At 33.1% G+C, this 12,321-nt stretch overlaps 1 protein-coding gene across 1 annotated transcript; it reads right to left on the bottom strand.

Annotated features, from left to right (window-relative positions):
* Positions 1-4,003: 4,003 nt before the first annotated feature.
* LOC111879584 (probable pectate lyase 8) lies at positions 4,004-11,785 on the bottom strand. Its single transcript, XM_052764679.1, has 7 exons — positions 11,527-11,785; positions 11,254-11,307; positions 10,606-10,677; positions 7,138-7,780; positions 6,921-7,024; positions 6,662-6,800; positions 4,004-4,682 (listed from the first exon to the last, which is right to left on the bottom strand). The coding sequence occupies exons 1-7, from the start codon at positions 11,625-11,627 to the stop codon at positions 4,461-4,463; spliced, it is 1,335 nt and encodes a 444-aa protein (XP_052620639.1). The 5' UTR covers positions 11,628-11,785; the 3' UTR covers positions 4,004-4,460.
* Between the last annotated feature and the right edge of the window lie 536 nt (positions 11,786-12,321).

Raw genomic sequence — 12,321 nt, 5'->3', positions numbered from 1 at the left:
TTCCTCCAATGTGGAATGGTCTTTTCACCCTTCTCTTCAAGGTGTTTTCTGAAAGGGTCATTGGTTCCGATTGTGCCAGTAAATCCTTCATGACGATCCTCTATGGCCTCTACCATGGGATCAGCCTCGACTACGGATCAGTGTTGTGGGCTCAGCTGGTATAAAGCACAAACTCCACCACTCACCACAGCGAAATCTCCATGGGTCGTTTTTAGACACTTGTGGTCCAGCGTGCAATTTCGAAGCTTAATATTCCAGTCATGGCAGATTCGGTGACGTCTTCAATCGCTACCTTTCACACTACAAAGATCATTGTTGCTGACAATTCTAAGTTACTCTTTGAGGGTTCTATTCCTGAATCCATGTACCGGTGTGTGTTGGGAGCAAGCAAGATGATTGCGGAATACAAAAAGCGTACAGTCTCAAGTCCTAAAATCCTCACTCCGGAGATGCAACAAACTCTTTATGAGGCTGACAAAGTCAAGAAAGGGAGCAAACCAAAACAGACGAAAAAGGGTCCTTCTACCCTAACTTTGTCTTCCAAAAAGCGAAAGCCACATGGTGATTCGTTGAAGCCTGCTCCCTCATCCCCGAAGCGAAAGCATGTGAAGAAGCAAGTTCGTAAGGTTCGCGTTCCCTCCTCAACCTCATGTGACAACGAATCGGAAGAGGCACATCGATACGAATCTGACGATGATGTCAACAGAAACAAACAAGAGGTACATTTCGTTCCAACACCTACTTCCACATATGTACCTATTACTATCGCACCCTACCCTCTGTCTATAACAACTCAAACACCACCTGTTGCTACCGAACCACCCACTTCTATTCCTTAGTAACCACTTATTTTCACTGAAACAACTACAACCACCATCACAGGCGAACCTCCTATGAATGTTAACGCATCTAATGTGGGGGCAAAGACTTCAGGTTTTGCATCTACTACCACTACATCTCCCATCTGTCCTCAACATCACCATGACTCGGAGGACTTTCTCGGAGCTGAGGGGTTTGACTTCGATACCTTTCACTACAGTTACTTCTCGATCCAAAAAGATAGTGATGATGATGCCCCTCTCACACAGAAGGATCTCAAGGAGTTGAACGCCAGGCTGGATACTTTTCTTGCATCCTCCACTGCCTATTCCAGTCAATCTTATTCTGAAGTTGTCGTTAAGGGTATGCTCGATACTCTGGTAAAGGAGCATGCAATGGACCTTACTCAAGCAAACAAAGCTGTTGAGGACTCCACACTATCTAATCAACAAGTAACCGAAAAAGTCAATAAACTAATCTCAGAAACGAAGGTGTTTATGTCAGACCTTAATATTGTTGCTGAAGCAAATGCTGCTAAGGCAACTAAAGCCATTTCGAAGCTTAGCAAAATCTGAATGCGAGAAACTGGAAAATCTTCGTTCCGGTATCTCTGATGACAACACAACCTTTCACTCTTCGATTTCTACGAGGCTCACCAAGTTCCAAGATGATTTGGCCGTTGAAAGCAAAATTATGGACGAGCTTGCTCTTCGCACCACACAAGTCCATACTCAAACAATCAAGCTCAAGCACGTGAGGTTAGAAATTGACGAGCTCAAATCTAAACAAGCTATTATGAAATCCTGCATCAACGATGTCAATTCCTTATTGTCTAATCTTATTGAAGCGCATGATCCAATCTTGATCATAACCATTCGCAGACACTTAGCTGATAAGCTTCGTCTCGCCTTCGCTCTTCTGAACAGGCTAGAAGGTGTTTTTGAGGCCTCTGTTCCTCTGAAACAACAAGAAGAATATAAAGCTGCTAAGGCAGGGGAAAAACCAAAGAAAAATAAACCGAAGGTTAATTTAGCTTTGGGTTCAAAAGGAAAAGATCCAATGGTTGTTGATGATGAAGAAGACGAAAGTGAGGAGGATCATCTAAAGCGAAAATCCCGTGACCATGAGATAAATGAAAGTGCTCGCATTGCGAGAGAAATTGAGGCGAAGGAACGAAAAGAGAAAGAAGCTCACGATGCATTGGAATGTAGAAAAATGCTATTTCCTTTATAGACATAAGAGGTATTGATGCATGAAGCAGTTGAATTCCCCAGTGTTCACTGGTTAGATCTAGTGATTTCGTTTGATCTAGCTAACACGAAGGATTCTCAGTTTGATATGCCAATAACGAGAAGAGCCTTCGTTTTCCACTGTTTTTTATATGATTGCTGATTTTCCCTCTCCAGACGTGAAAATGGATAAAGCCTTAATTGACTTTTATCTCATTTATGGCCAACCTTAGTACTTGACCTGGAGTGCTCAAAAACTAACAACCATCAGGGTCACAAGGCCAATCGCTAAAGGAAGCTTCGTGAATGTAAAATTCAAAGCGACAAGGGGTTCAGATAATACTTTGCATGAGTTCACGCTTGTTGATCTGCCAAATATCAACCCTCACGATTGAATCCTGTTGCTCAATCTTTTGTTGATTAAAGAACAAAAATACGAACCCATTTTAGCTCATTTAAAGCGAATGTTGGTTTCGTATATATATGAAGTGGCGAAGCTTGACATTGAGATTGCTAAAGTTTTAAAGCGAAAGCCTACCGTAAATCCGATTGGAAAAGCCAGCGACATGAACGAAATGAGTATGGGTAAAATTGATACAGTCCACTTGACGGTGATGTTTCAGCGAGGGTCTGATGTTCCTGGAGCTTTTCAGAAATGCCTCTTCGCTTTACCTGACAAGCACTTATTCTCCACAATTTGCTTGGAACATATTTTGGAGATTGTTAACAAGTGTACCTTGAATGATGTTGTTGCGAAGAAGAACTTTATTGATATGATTCAGTGGTACATCTTGTTTCGCAAAACTTTGATCGTTGTGATTCCCAAGCTCTTCAAGACAATCAAGAAGACTCAGTAGTGAAGCATCTATCGCCTCAATTGACGCAAAGGGGGAGATTGTTAGATGTTAGATATTGCGTCATTGGGTTGTTAATAATTAGTCCATTTTGTATTTGGTATTGGGCTTGTCCAAGCCGTCTCATTTATTAGAGTTTAAGTATTAATAGTGCATGTATGCACCGTAGATAGTTAACGCTTTTGCAAAGGTATACTTTGAAAACCCTAGCACGCCTCTACAGTTGAAATTCTTCATCGAGTTCATCTGGGGCGTGACTTTTAATCATTCAACATCAGTTTGATTATCTTTGTGTTCTTTACTTACCTGTTGAATCTAATCGATCTTAAAGGATTTTTATCCCAACATTTATGTTCCTAACTTGAAAAAGAAGTCTTTTATAAGAGAAAATATAGTGTACTATACAACAACAAGAAGAAGAAAAATAAACGCGTCATAATGTTTGAATATTGGTTACACTTTTAGGCGATTGATTCTTAAAGGCATGTGAGAGGGACAAATATAGGGTAACCTGTTAGTAGTTAACTCTATTAATGAAATAGTAATGAATAAATTAAAGTTAAATTTATTTCGAAATAAAATTAGTATAAAACGAAAAAAAATACAAAATATGTTTAAAAAAATACTCAGTTTACCTATTGATAACCTGTTGAAGGCAAAAATAACAAGTAATAAGTGAAAGTTTAGCCTTTCTAATATATATATATATATATATATATATATATATATATATATATATATATATATATATATATATATATATATATATATATCTTTTAAAAATGTTTTTTTAATATTGCTAAAGTTTGATTGTTAAAAAAAAAAACCCTTTATATATATTAGTAAAGTTTGGTCATTTTGAAAAGATTAACAATAAAAAAACAAACAATGTTTTATAAGAAAGACTTTTTGTATAAATATATGAAAAAAGACTTGTGGTTTAAATCAGCATAAATAGAAAAAACTAAAAACATTTTACTTTTTAAAATACAATCAACGTGTTTGTGGCAAGTTTAGTGTTTGCTTATTTTGAACTATGAACAAAAAGCCGCTCAACGCGTAAAGTAAATAAGAAGAAGATAAGTGCACCAATGAGACATATATACCAATAGTTTTACATTTTATTTCACATTACATTTATTTAATTCAATTAACTAGAATTCCACAAATAAAATATATGGATCCAATCCAGTAATAATCCTATACAACATATTCAATAACACGTAATCACGAAAACAGTTGATCATTCGATCACAATGTCAAAAAAAAAAAAAATCAAAAGGCATCGATCGCGCCTTGCTCCTAAAAACCAACAATCGGAGAATTTATACTTTCTGTTCAATGAAGCTTAGTCGACCTTGTTGTGGAGACGACAATGGGATGAAAGAAATTATCCAAAAAAACATTGTATAAAATGTTCATAATAAATATATATATATATATGGAAGCATATGTGGATACGGAATCTATACGTATAAATATATGTGACAGTAGAAACAATGGGAAAAAAGAAAATGGGTCTTTAATTACCAAATGGATCGACGGCTGAGATTGCCTATTAACACTGGCCACCTCTGCGGCAGTTAAGAGCTCCGGCACCGGAGGTGATGGTGGCCACCATGGAAGATGACTTGGCACCCAAACTTGACGCCCGGGCGTAGCTTGCGGAGGCTCCGGCGCCGGATGGGACGAAATAAGCGCCGTTAAGAAGTAGGTCACCCTCGGATCTCCAATTCCATCCGTGCCAATGTCGTGGGTCTGTTTCCACCCTCTTCGTAACCTAAAATTGTCATGTCAAATTAAATACTAAATTACAACTTTAGTCCTTGTATTTTTCAAAAAGTAATGGGTTCAGTTTATATGTGTATTTGTTTTGTAGAAATGGTCCCTGTCGCATCTAGGTTAACAGGATTGCTGTTAAAGTTTTGCGAAAATGATAATTATACTACTCTTGATATTCTTCGGCCCCTTTCAAGAACCGAAGTTTTCTTTTTCTCCTACTCTGTGAAAATTCTTAGTAAATGAATATGGAATAAGAATAACTCATCAAAAAATTCAACATAAAGGATGTTAAGTTAAACATTTCTGGGACCAAAAATGTTAGGAAGCTATAATGTAAGGACTACCTATAAAAAATTCTAGACTTATATGATAGTAGGATAGCACAAAAGTTGTTAGTAGAGGGGGGTGGATTTAAACGAAAAAACGAAACGCGTTTTATTAATTAAAAAGCGGACAATGTTCTATAACTTTTTTTTTTTTTCAAAAAGACCAACACAATCACTTCAAATACGGGATAGGTTTTTTCTCTATATTTGAAGATTCGGATTTCTTTTGGTTCGTACTTTGGAATTAAAGTGTTTTTATAACTTTTTTAATACTTTTTATATTTTTTTTAATAGATTTTTCGTATTTGTTTTACAACTTTTACATATACTTTCGCTCAAAAAATGTTATAAAAAAGATAAGTAAAATAGTAATAAAAGAAGTTGTGTGCAAATATAACAAATTATTGTAAAAGTTTTAAAATGTTACAAATTGTAAAAATAAATAAATAAATAAAATTTTATAAAAAAAATAATAAAAAATAAACTCTTGAAAAGGTTTAAAGAAAATTATCAAAAAAGTTGTAAAAACAATCTTAATTTTTTTTTTCAAAAAAGGATTATAAAAAAGTTGTAAAAAAATCTTAAAAAAAAGCTCTAAGAAAAGTAAATCTATAAAAACAATTTTTTGACGAATTAGTAAAAGAAAACGTTTTTACTATATTTGTAACAAAATATGTAGTTTAGACTAAATCCGTAGCAAAAATTAAAACATATGCCAAAAATATAAAATTGAAATAACCTGTATATATAGCATGCTGAGAAAAAGAAAATCAGAATTACTATCTATTTTAAAATATTTTTAAGATTTGCTGGCAAGTTAAATAAATTAGAAAGCATTTGTTTCAAAAAAACAGTTTTAACGCTCAAATGAAAATTTAATGAGCTATTTTTCATGCTTTCCACCTTCTACACCAAATACAACATGCCAACTTTCATTTTTATAATTTTGGACAAAGTTTTAAATTTTGTTATGAATGGTTCAGTTTTTTTTTTTTTTTTGCAAACTTGTCAAAAAATTAGTTCTTTTCAAAATTTACAACTCTTTTTAAAGTTTTATATAATATCTTTAACAACTTTTTTAAACATTTCTACATACCTTTTAATAAAATTTGAATAAAGTTGAATAAAAAACTAAGAAGTTATAAAAAAATAGTTAGTAAATTAAGTTTTAGAAAAGTATTAAAAACTTTTAAAAATAGTTGTAAATATGTATATTTGAAAAAAAAAAGTTTTGAATAAATTTGAAATGGAAGTCAAAATTATAAAAATAAAAATTGACTTGTTGGGTATATCGATGAAAAGCTTGAAAAAAAATAATTCAGTATCCCCTTTATAAAATGAAATACTTTTATTCATCAGTTTATTTCACAAAAACACACATCCTCCTTAATAAATAAAGATTTTTTTTATCACATGTCAATCTCTAATTAATTTTGACATTTGTCATTTTGTGGTATTTTTGAAATAAATATTATCCACTTGTGGTTTGTTTCAATTTTTAAAATTAAAGTCATACTTATATATGTAAAGTATTAAATATGATATATATAAAATTAAATTGCAATAATACACGGGTTTCACATCTAATTTTAAAATAAACGAATTTATAGTTACATTTGTTATGATATACTATTATTAATATTATTATTACCTCCTTTGCAAAAGGATTTGCAGGGGCCATGAATCTATTGCCTTGGCTATTGATGGTAGGGCCGGCACTTCCACCGATAGCATACATCTCCCAATGGGTATAGTCATTGTTCACCACATGGAAATACCCATGTCTACATCTGTAATTTATTTATAAAAAAAAATAGTATAAAATTATAAATCACACAAAAATCAATTTTTATTATCATTTTCTTCATTTCATCCTTCTTTTGTGCATAAAATCCATGAGTATTTGGTACCTTGGCATTCTTTGAATAAGACCTTCTCCAAAATGATTGTAGGCAATAGTCACTTGCATTAGCTTGTCTCTATAATATGAATCACTATGTCCCAACAATATCACCTATTTAATTGTAAAATTATATCCATTAGATTTTCCACGTTGAAATTGAAACTCTCACACTGCAGCTGCTGAGACTGGTATATTTCTTTATTGTGATATAAAGATTAACGAACCTCGTTATGATGAGTGAAGTAATTATTCGAAATCGTGATAGCAGTAGAACCCATAACTGCATCCACAAGTCCATCCGCACAGTTCGACAACGAATTATGATCAATCCAAATATGACTCGACCCGAATATCGATATCGCATCACCATCCGCCATAGTCCGCCATCCATAATGCTCAGGCGAGCTTCTCACTAACGCGTTCCCAGTCGGTCGACAGTCATGTATATGCAACCCATGAACAATAATATTCGTAACAAATTGTATCGTAAGACAAGCTCCATTCGCAATATGCACGTTAACTCCACGAGCATCAATCGTCTTAAAACTATTCATGATTAGTTCTTGTTTCAACTTAATCACCATGTCACGTTTGAAAACGATCCAAAGTGGTGCGTCTTGGATGACAGCGTGGCGCAGGGTGCCAGGTCGTGGGTTGATTGGGTCATTGTCACTGGAGTCTGTCACTACGTAGTAGCGGCCGTCACGGCCGCCGATTGCGTTACGGCCGAAACCGATACCGCAGTCTGCGAGTCGCTTACGGTTACGTTGCCAGTTACGGTCACACCGCCAACAGTCGTCGATGGGGTTACCGGTTCCACATGAAAAGTACCCTAGTTTTCTTCTGTTTGTGCTGTTTTTCACGCTCCTGTTTGTGAATTATTATGGTAAAAAAAATGTTAGGTTTTGGTATTATTTTTGTGATAATGTTGAAGGGGTGTTATTGTGCAATAATTTCAATAGTTATGGGTTGTGCACCACAGAAGTAAAAAGATTTGAGCTATTTATATTTATGTAGTCTGTCGGTGGCCTTTACTTTGTGTCCCACGTTCCCTTGGCTATATATATTAATGGCCAACAACCAAATAGGTATCCTTTGGACTGTGTATTTGACTTATCTGGACTCGTCTCGATAGAACAAAGGCTCTTTTCTTTTTTTGTTTTTTTTCGTTAAGATGTATATGGATAAAGTGGTGGATAATGATGTTATATTAGATCTGATTTTAATGAATTATTTGAACGAGACTAAACGACTTAATCTTACATTACAAAAAAAAAAAAAAATCAAATTTCATAATGGTTACTAGTTTGAGGGAAAAAAGGACAAATAGGCAAGTTGATTAGTGTCTTAATACATTAAGACATGTTTTTTGATTTAACCCATTGAATCATTTTATCCAAAGTAAATATCAAGAAAACAAACATGAATAGTTATACAAATGAAATCCTTAATCCATTGAGTCGAAAATAAACAACACCTTAGTCATTAAGTTTGAGTAAGCAAATTATTGAGATGGCCTTAATTTTCAATAATCAATCAACGAAGACAACAAGTGTATTCACATCTTTATATATATATATATATATATATATATATATATATATATATATATATATATATATATATATATATATATATATATATGTCACAATATTGATACACCATATGCAACACGTATAAGTAGAGCATTTTCGTGTGTAACTAAGGCCGATCCAAAGATATAGTGGGCCCAAGACGAAAAGAAAAAAAATATGCCCTTAAAGTTGAAAAAAGATAAATGGTATAAAATTCACTTTTAATATTAAAAAGCTAAAATATGGTCACAACATTAAAAAACCAACTAATTCAAAGAAAAATATTTTTCTTAGCATTTTCAGATAAGTTTATTTTTTTCTTTCTCTATATATACCATATATTTTAGGAATTTTAAACCCCTTAAAGATATAGACTCTGAGCGAGAGTCCAGATTGCCTACCATCTAGACCGGGCCTGTGTGTAACCATGAGGCTTAGAGGTTGAGAAAAGGGAAATTATTGATATGACTTCAATTCTCAATAACTAGCCTAGGTTAGGGATTAATGGTGCCACATGTGAAAAATAGATTTTTTTTCTCGTGCTATGATAAATAATGTAATTAAAGAAAACCTAATTTTTTGCTTCTTGATTGCACATGAACAGATATCCATATTAGAATTAAAATTTGGGAGACATGGTCACATTAGAACTTATGATAATAATGCAAATAAAAGTAGAGCTATATGGTAGACCACCATTGACAGAAGCACTAATTTAACGCTTCCAATAATGGTTTCTAAATACAATCCAACATTGACATTTATTGAGGCTCTTATAGTAAAGGCTCATGTTTTTAAGGGGCCCTAAAGATGTTTTAACATTATGGCTGCCCCCAAAAGATCCAAGCTTATTTAATACCCAAATTTTAGATTGAGTAATTTACACTTTTAGTCCTTGATTATCGCTCAAATTTCCAATTCTAGTCCCAAATTCTTTTCTTTAAATTTTGGTCATTATCTAATGTTTTTTTAACGTTTTTTATTCATATTCCAAGTAAATTGCTATCTAGGACCAAATTTGCAAAATTCAACTACATTCAAGATGACCAAAATAGTCTAATTATTTTGAACAAGGACCAAAAGCATTATTGAACCTATAAAGACTAAGACTATGTTTGGCGTAATAGCTGAAAAGTTAGCTGTTAGCTGAAAAGCTAACTGATAGCTGAAAAGTTAGCTGATAAAAAATAACGTTTGGTAAAACTAGCTGAAAAGTTAGCTGAAATATATAAAATTACATGAAATGACATTTAAGAATATGTGTTTCTATAATTATTAAGGGGTGTATTTAGAAAATTTTAAAAAAAACTCCTAAAAAGCTAGTCTAAGTAGCTTTTCAAAAAGCTAGCTTATAAGCTACTTTCTGGCTTGTCAAACACGACTACATATAAAAGCTCAAAAAATAAGATAGCTTATCAGCTAGTTGTTGGCGCGCCAAACAGAGTCTAAAAATGTACTTTACACTTTTATATTTTGTTATATTAACGAATTATGAGAAATATCTCTTTTTTCATTTGGTGGTATGAATGCAAGACCCATGTGGGAGGACATAGTGTATGATCTAATTAGGGTCCTATTACTGTAAATAGCAGGAGCACATGGTGCTTGATTTATTAAATTTCAACAATAAAGGAAATTTCCAAAAAAAAATTATATATATGAAAGCAAATTGTCTAAAAGGATTATTAAATGCGAGACAATGAGTAGTGAATATCAGGAAAACAAAGAGAAAAAAAAAAAAGAGAAATTAAATTACCTCTTACCTTTTATGCCTACAAATATTCCTACCAAATAAGATTATGACAAATCACTATTTAATTTAATTGAATTTAATACATTCCTAATATAGCATTAATGAGTTAGTTAAAAAAATATGGAATAATGACACTTGTCATAATCTTATTAGGTAGGAACATTTGTAGGCATAAAAAGTAGGAAGCAATTTAATTTCTCAAAAAAAAAAAAGGTTTTACGGGTTAGATATTTGATGTCCACAACAAACATAATTTTGAACAAACACAATTAATGCTATTACCAGAACATTTCAATTCCAATAATTAATAGTAGTAATACTTCAAAACATATAAGTTTTGAAGAAAAGGAGATAGAGATTCGTACATTTCAACCATGGCGACTACCTCCTCCGGATCTTGAACTGCCTTTTCGTTCAAAGTTTCAATTTTCTTGATTCTGCATCAACAGATATCAATTGATGACCAAATTTAGAACCCTAAAAGGCTAAAATGATTGAATCGAAATTAGCGTATAACACCAAGATAAAAGGAGTTATAAAAAATCATTGTAGAAGAATGTAGATATCGAACAACCGACATGCATCAATTAATAGCACGCAAGCGAATTGAATACGAAAAAACGAACGGAGACACAAGTACAATGCACACTCAGTAGCCTTTTAAACTTTAAACACCGTTAATTAACGAGTGAATGTGCAATGTGTGTTTGTGCGTGAGAGAGAAAGACGACGTCGTTTGTTACGTTTAAAATCGTCACTCCAAACGGCTTCGTGTAACAGAAAAAATATTACTAGAATGTGTGTGAAATGACTGCCCTATATGACATGAACAACCGTAAATAAACGGTAAGATCAGAATAAACTTGGTATCTCAACGGCTGAGATTTAGTTATATCAAACGATTGTGGATCTCCCTAAAAGATGAAGATCAACGGTTGCGATAAAAAGTAAAGAAGTACTAGTAAACTGTAAAGTTCGGTAACCGAGTCGACTCAGTGATGTGTGTTATTTACCTAGCAGCCATTGATGAGTCGTTGAAGCTCGGCAACTCGTTTATCTCGATATTCCTGTAACATAAACAACGAATTTGAGCTTGCTTCCTCTAATTTCAAGTTAGCAATGTCACTTTTCGTAGACAATTCAACCGTTGAAGAAATTCGAAGTCGGGAATATGTAATGTAGATGAAGAAAACACAGAAATAAGCATAATTGAGCTGAAATTTTGCATAAGCTTTTCTGAAAAGCTTTAAAATAGAACAAACAATGATCATTCAGAAAAAAGAGACCTAGGTTTTGAGGTGTTGCCAAGAGCTACAACGACTCCAACAAGCAACAGCATTGGTAGCAGAAAGGACCACAGAGCGATCGGGTTTTTAGGCGCCTCCATTGCTGATACACACAGTGTTCTTCCTCCTTTCTGTGTTGAATTATGAAATCTTCACACAGTCTGTGTGTGTTTTTGGATCTGAAAGTGGAGGAAGAAGGTGGAATGTGTGTAGGAGATGGGAGAGAAAGAGACGAAGTGGGAGTATCAAAGGCGCAGACACAATGTAACGGCTTCATTTATAGACATCTCCCTGCAAATGCAATACGTGAGAAAGAAAGTTAAAAAGTTAACGGCCGTCTGATTTTGATGGAACATGGAAAATGGCAAAAATGAAAAAAATAATCAACGCATTGTGATTTTTAAATGACAGATCAAAATCACTGACTTTTTTTTTTTACTTTTAGCGAATTATTTTGTCTTTTATTAAATTTTATAAAATAATATTAGATATAATTATAAAAAATTGTAGTAATATTACACCTTATATCTTTTAGTAAAAGAATTTAAAATGATTTTCGATTATATAATGAATTTTTTTCTAACATGATTTAAATATTACAAAAACCACTAAGTTTACATGAAAATTCGTTTTTTACATTGTGTTATTTCATGTCATAAATTGGAAACATTTTTTCAATTTTTTAAAATTCATGCCACTTGATCTGTCAATTTGGTTGTCTGCCGATATGTCAGTTTTTTATGACGTGACATTCTGTAATAACATGCTAATATGTCAAAATTGAAAAACAAAATT

This window comes from Lactuca sativa, chromosome 6 (genome assembly GCF_002870075.4).
Source record: "Lactuca sativa cultivar Salinas chromosome 6, Lsat_Salinas_v11, whole genome shotgun sequence".
Lineage (NCBI taxonomy): Eukaryota > Viridiplantae > Streptophyta > Magnoliopsida > Asterales > Asteraceae > Lactuca > Lactuca sativa.
This window is presented reverse-complemented; position numbering and strand designations above follow the sequence as displayed.

Coding starts and splice junctions, on each gene's coding strand:
- LOC111879584 (XM_052764679.1), bottom strand. CDS start 11,627: ATGGAGGCGCCTAAAAACCCGATCGCTCTGTGGTCCTTTCTGCTACCA. Junction 10,678..11,253: donor GACTCATCAATGGCTGCTAG/GTAAATAACACA, acceptor CTGTTGATGCAG/AATCAAGAAAATTGAAACTT. Junction 4,683..6,661: donor CAAATCCTTTTGCAAAGGAG/GTAATAATAATA, acceptor TGACAATTTTAG/GTTACGAAGAGGGTGGAAAC.